This window comes from Lathamus discolor, chromosome 1, assembly GCF_037157495.1.
Source record: "Lathamus discolor isolate bLatDis1 chromosome 1, bLatDis1.hap1, whole genome shotgun sequence".
NCBI classification, from domain to species: domain Eukaryota; kingdom Metazoa; phylum Chordata; class Aves; order Psittaciformes; family Psittacidae; genus Lathamus; species Lathamus discolor.
The window spans coordinates 36900937-36918871 of NC_088884.1; the positions used below are offsets into that span (position 1 = coordinate 36900937).

At 48.5% G+C, this 17935-nt stretch overlaps 1 protein-coding gene across 2 annotated transcripts; it reads left to right on the forward strand.

Annotated features, from left to right (window-relative positions):
• The first annotated feature begins 1688 nt into the window (after positions 1-1688).
• PHYH (phytanoyl-CoA 2-hydroxylase) lies at positions 1689-14362 on the forward strand. 2 transcript variants are annotated; one of them, XM_065667834.1, is made up of 9 exons: positions 1689-1938; positions 4822-4877; positions 5410-5520; positions 5639-5804; positions 6458-6539; positions 8292-8470; positions 9198-9347; positions 11073-11204; positions 13367-14362. In XM_065667834.1, the coding sequence occupies exons 1-9, from the start codon at positions 1852-1854 to the stop codon at positions 13418-13420; spliced, it is 1017 nt and encodes a 338-aa protein (XP_065523906.1). In that variant the 5' UTR covers positions 1689-1851; the 3' UTR covers positions 13421-14362. The 2 variants fall into 2 exon arrangements, with proteins under 2 accessions (XP_065523906.1, XP_065523896.1); XM_065667824.1 differs by lacking the exon at positions 1689-1938 and adding an exon at positions 3388-3556.
• Positions 14363-17935: the final 3573 nt, after the last annotated feature.

The window sequence follows — 17935 nt, forward strand, 5'->3', positions numbered from 1 at the left end:
TTTGTTGTAGCCCCCAAGGATGAGACTCTGCTGAGCATACATGGAACTGCTGCCTATGGGAGCCATAAATATGAACATACCCCAGTCCAGGCAGCTGCCACAAATGGAGTAGGTAAGCCAGTTCTGGTACATCTTTACTTAAACCATTGGGAGTTTTGCCACTGAATTTTAAAGAAAATCAGCTTTTAAGATACAGGTTAAGTTCAGAAGCACTTCCTGTCCATGCCTTGGCTTCTGTTTATCTGTAGCACCAACATGAAGCTTAGTATATTGACAGCTGACATCAACATGTCGCCTTGGGTTCCAGAAAAACCTGCTGCAAAATGCACTTCAGTTTCCTGAAGTATCTGTGATGTAAAGATCTGGTGCACACCCTGTAATCATCAGACCGCCTGGAGCAACAAGGGATTTGCTCTTTGTGGTGCATCTTTGGGAGCAGGGCCTGGCTGGATCACTCAGGAGCAAGCGGTTTATGAACAAACTGTGAGGGATCTACGTGCATATACCGGGTTAGCAAAATAATGCAGATTCTCAGCATAACTCACCTCTAGTCCTGATGCTGCTCTCCAGCTTATTATAGGGTATTTGTTACTGGATTTGCTGCCCTCAGTTTACCACTACTCTCTCATCCAGATCCCCAACTTCTCCATCTCCTGGGAGAGCAGCCTGCAAGGCTGGACGTGGAGCAGGCAGCACAATGTCTTCCTCTCACCTTCACCCTCCTCGGAGCTGTTGCCTCTGTCCCTGCCTCCCTCCTCTGTCCTGCCCAGATGAATCCCCTTGGCCAGGACAGCAAATTCCATCAGGAGACACCCCATCTCCAGCAGCATGTGCTTTGCACAGGGCTGGCGGGGATGAGTTGACCATCACACCAATGGCACAAGCCAGCCTGAACCATGACACAGGGGGCCTGAAGTCCACTTTGCAGGAGGTGTGAGGCTCTGTGGTGCAGCAGCACCAGAGGCACATGCAGAGATGATGAAAACCATTTTCTGAACTGTGCTGCAGGCCCTGGGGCTGTGTTCAGTCCCTTAATATTCTTCTCCTCACATGTGTCAGTCAATGCACTCGCAGAGTTAATTAAAACAGAAGAGAGTGTGCTAAGGACAGCGTATACTGAATATGCCGCTTGTAGGTGTACTCCAGCTTCAGAGGAATACCAAGCCTCTATACAGTTTGCTCTTTCCAATGCCTGTTTGTAGCTCCCCACTTTTTATGCTGCTTCCCATTCTCCTCACCCCAGGTTTTCCACCCCTGAGTTTTTTTTCTTCCTCCCCAGTGCACTGTGGCTCCTGAGTCCTTTTGCTCCTTCTCTTCTCACCGGAAAGCACCAGAGCTGTCCCAGAAGGCGGGACAGAAATGGCACCCAGCACAACACCCTGCACGTGGGTTTAATTCCAGATCTCCATCAATGCAAAACACACCCTGCCCAAAACACACCCTGCCCACCCTATCATGGTGTCAGTGGGGCCATAAAGAACTCCCCAACGTGTGGAGGGACGAGGCAAGCTCTGACAGCCTCCTTAGAGACAGGCGATAAAGCGATACGAGCCCTGAGCCCCGGCCGCCGTCTGCGCTCACGGCAGCGCCTTCACGCACGGCTGACGCAGCCCGCCCACCACAGGCACCGCCGGCAGAGAGCGGGAGCACCCGGGGCAGCGGCTGGGCGGTGCTCAAGCATGCGCGGAGCCTGCCGCAACCTCCGCAGGCCCTGCCAGCCGCTCCTGCCTTCCCGGGGCGCTCTGAGCAGGCCCGGCTGCCGGCGCATGTGCGGCAGGGGCTGAGGGCACCAACGGCGCCGGCTGCGCCGTCGGGTCGGGCTGGGCCCGGGGCTCGGGCTGCCGCGGCGCCATGGAGCAGGTCGGGAAGCGGTCGGCGGCTCGGCTGGATGCCGTCCTCCGGCACCTCTCCCCGCGGGTGGGGGCGGCCCCTGCTCCTGTATCCTTCGTGGTGTGGGAGCGGGGCGGGGGGCCTGTGGGGGCCGGGGCTTTACGTGCGCAGCCCCAGTGACTCCCAGCACCTTGCCTGTGTGTGCGGGGAGCGGTTCTGTGGTGGTTTGTCCTTCAAGGACAGCCTGCCTGGGAAGGAGAGGTCACTTATCCCTGTGGTTATAGGGTGGTGACGTGCAGGGGGCCGTGTCCCGCACAGCCCCTCAGCAAGCAGGGGTGCACTAGGGCAGCGCTTCCCTATCGCCCCTGACAGGCGCTTTGGGTTCAGCACCCATCCCACCCCAAAAACCTCCTCTCTCTCTGAGCTTCAGCCCTGCAACCGGCTGGGGATTGCATCTGATGAACCCCCCGTGGCACGTCTCTGCCAGCACGGAGCAGGGGGGTTTCCTGCAGAGGATTCTTCTGGAGGTTTGGGGGTGATAGACTGCAACGCTTAGCAGCTGAACAGCAAGCCTCAGCCTTTGTTGGGAGGTACGGGCTTGACTGGTAGCCTTGCAGCAGGAAGAACATTAGGGTTTGCTTTGTGAGTGGGCAGTGGGGTGGAAGTGTTGGAGACTGGCAGCTTTACCATAGACTGGAGAAAGGAAACCAGGGCAGAAACAAGTTTTCATGTTGATCTGTCCCATGTGCCCACAAGTTAAACGGGAGCTGCATGCAGGTGGTGTTTTTAAAGTTGTTGCCTTAAATCTTGCTTTTTTAAAACATAAAATATGTTTAAGTGCTGCTGATTCTCAGTGAGAGCGGAGTGCTGGCAAGTTTCATCTGAATTACACTAAACTGGCAAAGAGGGTGTGATCAAACAGGATGTGGGAGTCTTCAGATCTATTGAAAACCAAGAAGACGGATGACAGTGACTCAGACTGCTGTAAGGCAAAGGTGCAAGTGGGAGCACAACATCGGAAGTAAATGAAGGAAGATGTTATGGTTTAACCCCAGCTGGGAACTGAGTACCAGACAGCCTTGTTGTAAAGAAGGAGAGGCACTGCACAAGGTGTTTTGGCTTTAAATCCAGCTGCAGTGGTCCTGATGTAAAGAGATTTGGAAAAAAACAGGACTAAGCTGGGCTGGAGCAAGAAAGGCATGTGGATAAAGTAAATGGCAGAATCTAATACGAATAGGTTTATTTGATTAACTGAAACAGGGGAAGTTTAGATTGGATATAAGGAGGAAGTTCTTTACTGTAAGGGTGGTGAGGCACTGGAATGGGTTGCCCAGGGAAGCTGTGAATGCTCCATCCCTGGTGGTGTTCAAGGCCGGGTTGGACAGAGCCTTGGGTGACATGGTTTAGTGTGAGGTGTCCTTGCCCATGGCAGGGGGGTTGGAACTGGATGATCTTAAGGTCCTTTCCAACCCAAACCATTCTATGATTCTGTGATTCTATGATAAATGTTACATCACAGCGCTGGTTTTGTCTTTACCAGAATGAGCTGCCAGAGGTGGCAGCTCCTTCCCAGCCTGTGTACCTCTTGTTTTCAGTTGTCCAAGCAACCCAAACATCCTTTGAGTGTTGTAAGATGGCAAGAGCAAAACCAGTGAGAGGAAGAGGTGCTGCAAAGCCCAGGAGGAAGGTGTTCAGTGGAGTCCAGCCCTTGGTGGCCTCGTCTGTTGTATCCCTCTTCAGGGAGGTAGAGGTTGAACCACAGCTGTGGTTCAGCCAGTGCCTGTGTCTCCATCTGCTGCCTGAGGACATCTAGGAGCCTGAATCCCATGAGTGCCAGGAGTTCCATTTGCACTGAAATTGGACCTGAAATATGGTGTGTGGAGCAGCAGTGCCCTCAGTTGGGGAATCCCTTGCTGTGGGACTCGCTGTGGTGGTTTCCACTTTGTCTCCGCATGTCCTCTTCCTTCCCGTTCTCTTCCATCCAGTTGTCAGCAGTTTCTCCTCCCTCTGGCTCCTCATTTTTGCTACACGTGTTGTGTTTCTTCTCCTACTGTATGTGACTCCTGACCAGCCAACGTTTAAGCTTCCTTGGGGTAGGAACCAGAGGCACAACTGTTGTGATGAAACCTATTCCAGAAGCATGCCTGATTTATGGTACATTTAAAAGGTAGTGGTGAGCAGTAGAGGAGTCTTTGGTTTACATAAAACCCAAAGCACAGGGTTCTCCAAACATGTGCATGCATGAAAATGCTCTTTTTTGTCTTTTTTGTCCTTGTCCCTGGGTGATGCTTCAACCCCATGCACAAACCTCTTGTGAGGCTCCATTAGCAAGTGGGATTTAATTGCTCCGTCAATGAGAACACCTCTCTTTGCATAGGAGAACACAATTGTGTGTATTTAAAACCTGTTGAAATTAATTGAGGGGGATGACAAGCCCATAGCTCTCCTCTTGGTGCTGTCCATGTCAAGTCTGGGAGGGACCTAATCTCTGCAGTAAGTGAAGAGAAGGTGAGGTTTTGCACCACCCCATAGGAATGTGACGTCCCAAGTTCACCCCACATGGCTTCTGGCTCTGATGTTGGGGGGGAAGAGATGGAGAGGTAGGCAGTGCAGGTGTTGGGTAGGTCTGGCTGCTCTCTGGAGCATAGGGAGGGGAATTGGGCAAGTAGACATCTCCACTGAGCATCTCATTGGGTGTCTTGGCATTCTGAGTGATGAATCAAAGCATGTGGAGTACTCTGGAGTCTCAGGCATTTTATACTGACTTTTCTTTATGTGTGGACAGGACTTCTATGCTGTTACTTTATGCTTCTCTGCCAGACCTGCTACTCCAAAGATGAGAAAGACTGTTTTAGAAGCAAAATAAACAAGAGCATGAATTGCGTGTCCAGCACAGCACTCATCTTAACGCACTGCAGGATTGAGGGTGCATGTGTAGCTGTTTTTCTGCTCTATAGTGCTTGAATGTATATTCCTTAATTACCATCCCAGACAAGCGTTCCTGCTTCAGCCCAAGTGAGTGCAGTTACCGAACCAGGGAGGTTTTGGTAAGCTGAATCTTCCTTTGTAGGGATTAAAAAGAAATACAACCTGCAGAACTCAGTCCTTTTTTCCATGCCAGCACACGTGTTGATCACCATACATTGTGTAGCCTTTTGTATCCTGCAAGGGTATAATCTCCTTTGTTTAATAAAGAAGCTCAACCATTCATCTTGAAAACGTCTGCATGGACAGTGTGACTCCAGGGACTGTTCCCATGTGCTTCAGAATCTCTGTTGAGGGTGAAGGATGCTGAGGACCAAGCCCAGCTTTGGGGGGGCGCACAGGGGATGCTTTGAATCCTGTCACAGATGTTGTGGGAGGCTGTATGCAGAGATGCTGCACAGCCATGGACATGCCATGTCAGAGCATGGGGAATGCTGCAGGCCTGCAGAGCTGAGGTTGACATGAGGGTGTGAAGAGTTTCCCACTGATTCTCCCCAGCAGCTTCTAATCCCCCACATGTCACCATCTCCTGCCAGGTCTCACCAATGTTGCTCCTGTTCTGCCCTACTAATGTGTTTCTCCTCTGTGTCTCAGCTATACCCTGGACAACGATGTCCTCACCACAGAGCAGAGGCAGTTCTATGAAGACAATGGGTATCTGCTCATTAAGAAGCTCGTTTCTGATGAAGACATTGAGCGCTTCAGGTACAGGGCACTCACTGAAGGTGCTGCGGGTTCCTGTGTGCAGTAGCATCCCGAGGGAGCTCTGGGAAGCTGAAAGAGGCTGGACTCTCCCATCATGGACATTCCCTCTGCTTTGCAGGAAGGAGTTCATGAGGATTTGTAGAAGGGAGGTGAATCCACCAGGAGCTATGATTATGAAAGATGAGTCCTTGAGATCCCAGTATGGTCAGTCTGAAAAAGTGATTAATAAAGTGCAGGACTTCCAGGAGGATGAAGAGTTGTTCAGATACTGTACTCTGCCAGAGGTAAAACTAAAAAGTAACCACAAAAAGGGGGATGGTGGTGGAAGAGCCTATATGGATGTATCTATGTTCTAATGCCTGTGTGAAGAAGCTGATTTTGGTTCTGCTAAAGCCATATCCTTTATCCCTTAGAGCCCCTTTATGTCACTCCTAAGGAAGGAATATCATTCCATCTTTTAAGAGTGTTCTGCATGAGCACGGCATGGATGGATTGTGGTCAGGGCATATTTAAAGCAGTGCTCCTCAGTTCATACGTTGCAGAGACAGTCGGGAATGTGACAGCCCAAACCATGCCAGTCTCTGGACAGACCAGCAGCACTTCTTGAATGTCTTTTATCCAGGCAGTTCACCGCCTCTCTGGGCAGGTCCAGCTTTGCAGCCAATGCTCATGTTGTGGCAGACAGCCACAGTAGCTTTGTGGAAGTATGACCCTCCCCATCTCTTCAAGCCCCCACCCAGCAGCCTGCTGCACCATCTCCTACCACCATGCCCATTGTGTGCTATGCCTGATTCTGCCTTCTGTCCTGCATCCCTCCATCCCAACCTCCTCCTGTACCCTAGTCCTTAAACATCCAGGTCCCAGTGCTTCCCCAGCAATCTTTCCTCTTGTCTTCATGCTTCTAATATCTATATTCTTTATGTTTTCTTCCTTGTAGGTCCTCAAATATGTTGAGTGCTTCACAGGACCAAACATCATGGCAATGCACACCATGCTGATAAATAAACTTCCAGATTCTGGTAAGGAAAACTTGGATAAGAGGAGAATAGAGACGCTACTGTGCTGTCTACCCTGCTAAGGTTTAACTTAGTGGTTTAGAAAAGCTGTTTGAAAAAATAAATGAGACAAATCAAAACCAAGTAACTGTATATGAAGCCACTTTGTTAATTGTTTTCTTTTAACCATGGCTTAATGAGATGAAGTTTCTTGTCTTTCAATATTCAGTGAATGTTTGCAGAAGATCGTGGTTGTCTTGAATGTCTTTAAACACTCACATGTTCAAAGTGAGCAGGCAAGCTCCCTGTTGTCCTTTATGTAAGCACAGCTGGCTCAGGGTTTAAAACATGGCACGGTTTTTAAGCTTATGAACTTACTATCATTACCTTTTCATTAACATTTTCAAATGTGTTGAATGAGAGCTCCTGTGGACCTTGGTAAATAGAACTACAGAGAACATCCTTTGCTTGGAGTTTGTACACTCCTGATCTCACTGACAGCGGGTGCAAGCTCAGCACTTCGATAGGAAGATACCTGAATAGGTGCCAAACAAAGGAACTTGAAGCCAAGTTCATGCTGCTGAAAACAGATCATCATTCATGCAGGGGTGGTGGGCAGGGAGAGAAAGAGAACTGGACTGACCATGTTAACAGTTCTTCAAGGGAGCTTTGACTCTGCATAAGCTGCTTTGTTTTAGCAAAGTTGAGACCTGAGCCTCAGGTTATTACTCTTACGGTGTTTCTTCTTCTCATGCATGCAGCCTCTGAGCAGGTACATAACACTTGAGTTATTAAAACACTGACTTGTTCACGTCATCTCCACTTGGCATCTTAAATGCCTCACAGGAAACTCTCTCATTTTGGCTTGGAAATTCAACAGAAGACCATGGATTTTTAACGTAAAAGCACAGAATTAGTGGACAGGAGAAGGAAAGCTGCTCCATACTTGCAAGGTCTCCATCCAGTATCTTTGAGGAGTACTTTAGGAGAGGTGCAGATCTCAGGAGAGTTTTTGAGGCAGATAAGGCCAGTGGAAACATCCTCACTATATCTATTTGAGCAGCAAACTCAATGGCAAAATAAATACATAAACAGCCTTTTATAGCTATTATTTTGGTGTTGATGATGTTTCCATTTCCATAGAGGGAAAAGAAGTAACAAAAAGACTTTCATAAATATTTATGCTTGTTTAGACTTTAGGGAACAAAGCCTCTAGAGCAAAGGCTAATGGATTGCTGATAGACTGTCTGGGGAGGCTGCAGCCCATAAATTGAGATTTATTTTCTTAAATGAAGGCTAAGTAAATATGTGGTGGGTGCAGCAAAGATTGGGCTGGTTCCGCTTGCAACACAGCCATAGATCAAGTGACTGCAGACAGCAACGGCTCTTTGGAAGTCTTTGTACTGGAAAGGTTTGTGCAATGCTGTGCTGGTTAAAGTTCACACAGTTGGGGAGCAGCCAAAGGGAATGGTGAAAACTTGGCAGGGGATGGTGGTGATGGCCAGCAAAAGGAGTCTTCTGTGGGATCATGCAGCTTCCTGGCATTCACTGTGTCCTCATTGCTGTCCCAAGAGCTGCTGCTGTGCTCCTTGTCCTTAGGATGGGTTTAAGCTAACCCATTTGGCTTCCGTGTTGTGCTGGTGTAGACACTGAGTACACAAAGTCTCTCCAGTGTCAAGCAGCAGCTTCTTAGGACACATTACAACAGTGGTTTAATGGGAAGGAAAAAGCTATGTCGTATTTGATGAGGTTAAAGGTTTTGAACCTGTGTTGCAGATAAACAGACTTTTCTCCACCCCATGCATCAGGACTTGCACTACTTCCCCTTCCGGCCCGCGGCCCGCATCGTATGCTCCTGGACCGCCATGGAGAGGGCTGACCAGAACAACGGCTGCCTGGTCGTGCAGCCAGGGACACACAAGATGCCCCTGAAGCCTCACGGCTATCCAAAGCAGGTAGAGCAGCACGGGGGGGCTGGGGAAGGTGTGCATGAGGGAATGGGAGAGCTCACCATGGAGGGGTGATGGTCAAAGCTGGGGTTTTCAGTGATGGATCTTCTCTTTGTGCAAACACTGACTTGAAGCTTTGGGAGCGAGTTGCTTGGTTGGCATCACTCCATGTAACCTGGGTAGATTTGCTTCTGCTCCCACCTTTGTGTGTGTCACGGCATAATGGCATAGACACACACAAGTCTGAGGGCTCTTTATCCTCCTGTTAACTGCTGCCTGGTGAGCACGTGCATGATCCTAAAGAGGAGAAATTGGGTAGTGAACAACTGGATGCAATTACATACAAAGCAGCTTCTTGATTGTTTGCAACTGTTCTATGGTTCTATGATCTTCCTCCTAAGAATGGGTATTTCCTGACCTGGCCTGGTGTTGGTGATGGTTATAGTGGAAGAAAAAGGCTGGAGCCCAGTGGTGGCATCAGGCCACACTTACGGGATTCTTCTCTATTCTCTCCAGCCAAGAAATGCTCTTAGTTGTCTGAATTCAGCTTCAGAACCTAGAGAAGTTGCTTTGCTGTAGCTCAGGCTTGAAGTAGGAAGACTTGTAAGCAAGTTGGCAGGCTCTTAGGTGAGCCCTGCCCAGAGGAAGGCAGAGCAGTGGCTGCCCCTTGCGCTGAGAACTGGCACTCACTGTGATCTTAACTGAGTGATTTCATCTCAGCCTTCTTTTCTAGGGTGCAGGCAACAAACTTTTCCATGGGCTGCTTGATGAGGATGAGAAGATTCCCAGGGTTCACCTTGTCATGGAGAAGGGAGACACGGTGTTCTTCCACCCCCTGCTCATCCATGGCTCTGGGATAAACAAGACAACAGGTTTCCGAAAGGTAGGAAAACATCTCTTGATAGAGCTTGGGATGTTTCTGATTTTTAATAAGCTCATGAGTATGTCGATGATTTTTAAACGAGTTTTTATCTTACTGATACACTTTTACACACTCTTGTGTTTAAACATCTTTGTCTTTTGGGATAAGCGCATGCCACGGTGCTGCTTGAGAAAAACAGGAGTAGAAATTGGATGTAGAATCTGTGTTTGAAGCCTGGCTGCCTGTATTTGCTTTTCCAATAGCTCCCTTTTAGTTGTCCCGAATATCAGGAACGTCTCTGACTTTATTCCCCCTGCCTGCTTGGTATCTCCTCTCTGGATAGCAGGACCCTTCATCATCCAATATAATACTGATTTATATGATAACACAATCCATTTTCCTATTTAAGATTTGATCCCACACCATGTATTTGTATTGCATCATGATCATTTAACTGAAACAGGCAAAAGTGCCCTCCTTTGGAGGCCTGATTCTTCATCAGAAGTGGATTCATCCAGGCACGTTAGGGAACTGTAGCCTCTACTGCAGCCACTAGTAGCAATACAGACGTTTCCACCCCCCCAGCCCCTGAACTGCAACACTGGCTGCTCTATTTTTTGGTTTTGCCTACATTGACTGCTTGGGTAGCCCATTCCTTCAGCCCCTGTAGAAGTTTGCTGGTGTGGAATTCCTTCCTTCTGCAATATTGCAAGCAGAGAGAGCATCAGGTACAGAGTCTCATCTGCTGGCTCTTTCCCAGCCAGTGGAGCAATAGTCCGGTTTAATATCCTGCAGAAACACAAGAGTTTCCTCATAACTGCCAAATCCCAACATGTTGGAACTGGATGATCTTGAGGTCCTTTCCAACCCTAACTGTTCTATGATTCTATGAAATCCTTCCAAGGCAGTATCTGAGAGTTGGATTTGTCTGCCTCTGGGGCAAATCAGTGAGTATCCTGGAGCTCTCTGAGCCAGGTTATGGTCCAGCTCCCTCTGAGATCTGGCATGATCTCACCTGCAGCTGGCACAGCTCATGCAATGAGAGCTTTTCCAGTGGGGCATTTCTGTTTATTTCCTCTGGACTCTGGTTAAGCAAGAACTGATTGCAAAATGAAGTGGTTGATGTGATTGTCTGGGTGCAGAAAGTAAGCACCCTCACTGGGCACACACAGATCTGCTCCAGCCCTGACTCTAGTTGCTGATACTCACAGAATCCCAGACTGGTTTGGGTTGGAAGGAACCTTAAAGCCCATCCAGTTCCAACCCCTGCCACAGGCAGGGACACCTTCCACCAGAGCAGGTTGCTCCAAGCCCCTGTGTCCAACCTGGCCTTGAACACTGCCAGGGAGGGGGCAGCCACAGCTTCTCTGGGCACCCTGTGCCAGCGCCTCAGCACCCTCACAGGGAAGAACTTCTTACAGATATCTAATCTCAATCTCCCCTTTGTCAGTTTAAAGCCATTCCCCCTTGTCCTATCAATGCACACCCCTGGATCAAGTAGTACATGCTGGAGGAATGTTTGGGAGAGAAGGAAGGGAAGAAGAGCATGTTAGTAAGCAGGATTATTTCCCCAACAAGAGTATTTCTCCAAGGGGAAACCCTCAGGAGAGCAGGAGTGCTCAGAAAGGAGGAATTCACTGACATGATAAGGGGTGAGGTGTCCGTGATCTAGGATGCATGAGGTTTGCTTCCACAAGTCATTCACAATTGATGTGGTAGTGAGTGATGCCCAGTTTCCTCACACAGAGCATAAGCTGCCACTTCGCCAGCTCCGAGTGCTACTACATTGATGTCAAGAACACAACCCAAGAGCACCTGGAGAAAGAACTGGCAGAAATGGTTCGCAAGAAGTACAACATGACTTCTGTGGAACTCAGGGTAAGACTTGGCTTTATGTCCTTTGTTACAATCCAGGTCCATTCCCTTTCCTAAGGGAGAATCCCTTGTGTGACAGGTTTGTGCTTTTTACTATGCCCACTTTGCACATCAAGCTGTTTGATGCAGAGGGGTTTGGCAGAACGAAAGACCTGATGTTCTCAGGATGACCATTAGGCTTTCTTGAGGCCTTTCTGCTCATAAGGCTGCTTCTTGCCATGATGGAGAAGTGGCCTTGCTCTCTGGGCAGCGCATTCACATCCATTGAGCTCTAGAAGTTCCTCCTCCAGCTCTGCTTGTCACAGTGGGGTTTATGAGCATGCCTGGATCTCTTCCAGCGCTGGCTGAGCTGGTGGAGTTGAGATCAGCACTTTGTTTTGTGCCTGAGACTGATGTTGCAGCATAAGCGAGGAGGAGCTGCAGACTGCTCTTGCGATGGCTCAGCTCTGATGCTCCTCAGGTGCCCTTCTTAGAGCGTTGGAGGAGGTCTGGCTTTCTCCCTGTGCAGTGGGGTGGGCTAAAATGGCAAGGCAGGAATAGGGTGAAGTCCATGCAAGCTTTGCCCTTCACTGCATCTCCTTGTTCATAGTTGTCTAAACCAGTGCTCCCTGCAATTATATTTGGACTGCACGATGTAAATAGGAAGATGTGGTCATCTCTTGCCCTGAAATTTCAACTATAAGAAGGTGTAATAAACTCAGTGCTCATCCACAGCTTCTATGGCCACAGTTCTTACTGTTTCCCCTCCAAATGGCAGATTTTCCCTTTAAGTCAAGTAGCCACATCTGACTGCAATAGCAGACCAGATTTGTTTGGTTAAACATCATCTGCCATCAGTTGTTTACACTGGAGGCTACAGCAGGTATGTTGGCAGCACCATACATCTGCCTCGAAAGAAAACTAAATGTGGGGTAACGGACTTGTGGTGAAAAACTGAAACCACTGTGTGAAATGGAGAGCAACGCTCAATTCTTCAGGGATTCGGCCACTGAAAGAACAATAAACTTTGTTACTGGAGGGGAAATGCACTGAGTTTCTTAATCTGCAGCAGTTCCCAAACACAGGCACAGCTGGTGTCGAGGCAGTGAAGTGTGGAAGTAAGAAGTGTGGAAGTAATAGGCAGTGATTTTCCTTTTGAATGTATGTACTTTACAGCTATTCCAGTATCAAGAGCATTCTAGAGGAGACTTTCCTTTGGGGATTGTTGTGTTTTGGTTTTCCCCATGCTGTGCCTGGATCTGGTGGGGTGTCCAGCTGTGTTTTGCAATCCTGCTCTTACACATGGCTTGGCTTTGGATTCCTGGAGCTATTTGGGTATGCAGTGAAACCCAAAGTGAGCGCAGTGAGGCTCTTGCCTTCTCATGAGTAGAAATGCCATTGTGCCCATTCAAGCCTCAGATGAGTCTGTGTTCATGTAGCTTTAACCTTTTGACCACAGGTGGAGCTTTCTCCCAGGGGAGGGCTCCATAGCTCTTACATTTCGCCTTCAAAAGGCTAATGATAAGAACTAAGTAATCCTCACCCAGAGAAACTGAGGTAGGAGCTTGCCCAACATTTATCACCTTGAAGCAAATAGCAGTGGTCTCTGCTTTACAGCAGTGCCTGCCCAGCACCTGACTTCTCGCTGAGGGCTTGCATTCATACCCATTACTTGATTCCTGCTGCACAAGGATTATCACTTGCTCGTGGGCAGCAGCATGCAAGGTGTAGTCAGCTGGGAGCTTTTCTGACCACCCAAAGGCACACAAGGAAGGCTCTGTGACTTCTGCAAGGGTGATGTTCTCTGTGCTGCTCATGTTTCCTCTTCTGACCCCCTCCAGAATTGAATCATGGGCATCTAGCCATCCAACAACCTTGCAAACAAGCTGTCTCTTTGGGGTGGAGGTTGCACCTCTTCCTTACTGTGTTTTTGTTCTTGATATTTAGGATTTGGAATGCTAGTCAGTGAATGTTCTGGTGTGTTTCTATGGATAGGCAGCTATATCTATCTATCTATCTATCTATCTATCTATCTATCTATCTATCTATCTATCTACCTACCTACCTACGTACCTACCTACCTACCTACCTACCTATATCTATTTCCATGTCTGTAAACTGGAATCCTGGTCATTGTTTCTGCTGGCCCTTAAGGTTTTCTGCTTTGTCCCATTTTTGTTTTAAAGGATATTTGGAACATCCGAGCGCGGCTTGTGCAAGGGGAAAGAATTAATCTGTAGAACAACCCCTGAAGAGCAGGATGGAAACCATGGGCCTGAGAATGAGCTTCTCTGATCAGAGGGTGCAGACCCTGCCTGTGCTTTGTTGACCTCTGGGTTGGTAACTTAGCCAAAAGCTGCATCAGGAAATCTTTGTATGCTAATATGAAGTAATTGCACTGAGGTTGAAGAGCTGATGTCAAGGGAAACCTAACCTAGAAAACTGGATTTGCTGTGGGTATCTTAGAAAATCAAAGAATTAAGGTCTTGAAATAGCACCTTGATTTCCTTAATGTGTTTATTCTTGTTTTTAGAAGTTTCTCACTGACATCCCTGTGGAATGATGCTAGATTAACCTAAGATTTTATGCAAGAATTTCCAGCATTTCCAGCTTCCTTTTCTATGCAAAAGAAATAAAATGAATCAGTTTCATACAAGCCCTCAGTATGAGCTCACCTGGGAAGGTATTGGTACAGCTGATGGACATGGGTGTATTTGTACCAGGAGAATCAACCGTGTAAGGAACTGGATAAAGGGGAAGCAGCAACCACTCACATAGAAAAATGGGATTGATGGGCTGGAGCTTGGTTGCTGGTAGGGTTCCTCAAATGTGACCTGGTCTTGGCATTGCCTCTTACCAAGCAGCGCTGGCACAAGTGGAGTATGTGACTGACAGTGTTGGGAGTTACTGGACCAGCAAACCAGCCTCTTGTTGGTCTTACAATGGATCCCAAGCTGTGGAAATGAGGGGGAAGTCCTTTGAGCCTGGGAAAAGGTGCCTTTTGATGCTGCCAGGTTGTGGAGGTGGTTGGATGCTGCTCGGGATGCACTGGATTCAGGGTGGGGTGATGCGCACTGACGTGATCCTCTCACCTCGTACAATGTTTTTCTTGCTTTCTGAAAGATTCTTTTGCTTTCAGAATCTGTTTTCTGGAATACAGATTAAATCAGAGCAAACCTTGATCCAGGGCTGTGTTGTGTCGTTTCTGCTGCTCAGTGGGTGCGTCACTGAATACCCCAGGGCAAAATGTAAGCCCTCATCTCTTTTACACTACTCCTTCCACCTGAAGAAGGTGCCAGAACAGCACCAATGGCTGCACTGGTGGGCTCTCAAGGCTCCTTCTGTTATCTTGCGTTGGTCCTAACCCCTTGATGACGGGGTGAGGTGTCTGGGCTGTGGTCCCCACCTGGAAACAGGCACAGCATTTCAGTAGCCTCTGGTTTGACCCCAACACTGAGAAGTCTGATGAGGGGGAGACTTTAGGACAGGCCCCCCCAGCCCTGCTCACTGAGTGATCTTGAGTAGCCTGCTTCCTGCATCCCTTGCCATGTGCCCTCTATATAACTGTGGGATGTGCTGTGATGCCCCTCCAGACTCAAACCTTCTCAGCCTGGTCTCTGCTTGCTGTACAGGCTCGAGTGAATGATTTGCAGTGAGCTGGAGGATCCTCTGCTGTCTTTGCTGAGCTCACGGCCTAGCTGGTGCTCTCCTTGGGAGTTCTGTGAGGACTAGAGTATCCTGTCTGGTTCACAACACGGGGTTTGCGGAGAGACCTCACTGCCTGATGACACCGATGCAGCTGAGTTGACTGCAGAGGGAGCTGTGACCACAGAGAGGAGCTACATGTGTCCGTCAGATGCACAACTTCCAGACTGCATTGTGGCTGGACTTCATGATCTCAAAGGTCTTTTTCAACCTAGTTGATTCTACGATTCTGTGATTCTCTTACTATGGCTGGGAAAGGGAAGGGAAGAACTTTACCTTTGTTTTAGAAGTTTGTGCAGCTCTGCCTATGGATTTAGGCTTGTATTTCCTTTCAGAAGAATAAACCCATCAAAGACTTCACAGAGCACATAAACTCAGCAGTTGTCCCACCTGATGAGAGACTCAAGTCCTCACTCCCTCCTTTAACAACAGGTCAAGGTACTCCAGAGCCTGAGGAGGATTAAGCTTGGGCAAGCTCCTCTCAACTGTGTGCTAGGCCAGCTTGGTGCATCCTAGCAATGCCAAGGAGCCTGATCCCTGCTCTCTGAGATGACCGTGGGCAGAGCCAGATCCAGCAGAGCTTCTTGGCTGCTTCTCAGTAAAGCCACTTGCTCATTGGTGCAGAACTGTGTCCCTGGGAGAGTAAGGATCTACAAGCACTTCTGCACGGGACATTTGAGTAAGGGATGGAGTCCAAAGGATGCTTCATCAGTCCATGTAAATGGACATGTAAAGGATCTGCTTGGTAAGTGCTTTCTTGTCCCTGTTCCCACCCATCCCAGCCAGCAGAGATCCTGCAGTCACAGGTTTCCAAAGCACATGTCCCACCAGTGGGAATTCACAGCTAGAAACTCGTCTCAGCCGCCAGCACTTGGCTTTGCAGGCAAAAACCCAAACCACAGCTGTGTATCTCTTGGGGTTTGGTTTGCTGCAGCTCGGTGCAGGTGAGAAGTGATAAATGCTCCATCCCTGGCAGTGTTCAAGGCCAGGTTGGACAGAGCCTTGGGTAGGATGGTTTAGTGTGAGGTGTCCCTGCCCATGGCAGGGGGTTGGAACTGGATGATCTCAGGGTCCTTTCCAGCCCGAACTATTCTATGATTCTATGTCAGGCAGGTGACTGCAGAGGGAGCTGTGGCCACAGGAAAGCTGCAAGGTCACATCAGCTTTCAGGTTCAGACTCCCTCTTTGAACTACCACCATGGCAGCGGGCAGGGGAGGAGGGGAAAAGCAATGATTCACCAGATCGCTTGTTTCTCTGAGGGGAAACCTACCCAGCGCACTGCAGCCGCATGGACAGCAAGTGCAGGAACCCAAAACCACTGCCCACCCCTCAGTGATTATTGCAGTCCCAAAGTATCAAACTGTTTCCATCAGACAAGGGATTCTGTGGTGAGCATCGCTCCTATGACAGGAACTGTAGGTGGTTTGCCTGTGCTTGGTTTTTACTCTGGTTAAAACTGCTGATAGTAGGTCCACCCTCATGAGCAAGCTCTTTTTACTTGCAATGTGTTGCATAAACCATATTTTCTTTCCTATTGCTTTTTCCTCTGCAGATCCTCAAAGCTGTTGAATGCTTCACAGGGCCGAGCATAATGGCCATGTAGATGATGCTGATGAACAAACTTCCAGCTCCTGGTAAGCAGAGCTCCAGGGATACAGACGTACAGAAGTTGGTATGCCCAAGTGCTGCACATTTAACAGAAGCAGCACTTACCCTTTTAGAAAAGTTGCTTGAATTGAATTGAATGCAAATCTGAACGTATCCGAAGTCATTTTGGGCACAGTATGGTTTAGTTTAGCCCTGGCTCCATGGGACACATTTCTTACTGCTTGGTTTGCAAATAGATGTTCAGGCTCACACACTGGGAGATGCGTGTATGCCTCCTAAACTGAAGGGCTGTTATATCTAACCATGTGTTACACCTAAAACATGTTTTACAACTAATTTAACCATAGAACCCCAGACTGGTTTGGGTAGGAAGGGACCTTAAAGCTCATCCAGTTCCAACCCCCTGCCATGGGCAGGGACATCTCACACTAGAGCAGGTTGTGCAGGTATGTTTCTCTAGTTTAGGTCTCTGCACCATGTTAGCTGTCCCTCAAGTATTTGGTTTTTAATAAGCAGCATGAAGGTTCCAAAAATACCCATGAAACCATCAGCCCCCAGATTCAGCTGCTTATTTAGCCCCTGCATGTGCATGAAACCCCACTGTTTAAGACACATTCTTCAGGCTTGACATTTCACATGTGTTGAAAGCACGCGCTTCCTGGAGCTTTTGGTAAGAGACCATAAATACAGAGGACATCCTTTGTTTGGAGTTTTTGTGCTGTTTTCCAGACTGATCGTTCAGAGATGTCAAATCCAGGCTGACTCCTGACCTTGCTGGCAGTGGTTGCAAGCTCAGCGCTTTGATGGGAAGACACTTGAATAGGTGCCAAAGGAAGGATTTTGCATCCTGGCTTTGGCTTCTGGTGCTGCAGATCAGAGTCTTACTTCATACAAGGGGAATGGCGGGGAGGAAGTTTAATTAACCACAGTTTTTACAGGGTTGATTTGACTCTTCATCACCTTCTGCAGTTCAGCAGAGCTCAGGCCTGTGCTGTTCCTACTCTGAGGTGTCCGGCTTCTGCGTAGACACAGGGTACACTGAGTTCTCATTCAGTTTGGTCATGCCATTCCCAGCCACTCTGTAGAGCAGCTGTGACCCAAGAACCATGTTTGGGGCCTCACTGTGCCGTAGAGTGAGATTTAAACTCATTTGGCCTCAGAACTGAGTGCCAGCAAGGAGCGTGCTTAGAGCCAGTGCTTCACCTGCAGCTTTGGAGCAGCTCATGGGACACATTACCAAGGTGATGCTCCCCAGGACAATGCTATATCACATCTAAAGTGCATAGAGTCTTTTCAGTGCAGCCACCCACATTCCCTGTCTTCCAGATAACCTGAGGTCTCAACACCCCATGCATCAGAACTTGCACTGATCTCCTTCAAGCCTGAGGACAACATTGTGTGCTCCTGGACCACAATAGAGAGGGAAAACCTGGTCGTGCAG

Bases quoted from the DNA above. Each gene is read 5' to 3' on its own strand.
- PHYH (XM_065667824.1), top strand. From the start codon at position 3,464: ATGGCAAGAGCAAAACCAGTGAGAGGAAGAGGTGCTGCAAAGCCCAGG. The intron at 3,557-4,821 runs GTATCCCTCTTC...TTACCATCCCAG, and splicing joins CCTTGGTGGCCTCGTCTGTT to ACAAGCGTTCCTGCTTCAGC. The intron at 5,805-6,457 runs GTAAAACTAAAA...TCTTCCTTGTAG, and splicing joins GATACTGTACTCTGCCAGAG to GTCCTCAAATATGTTGAGTG.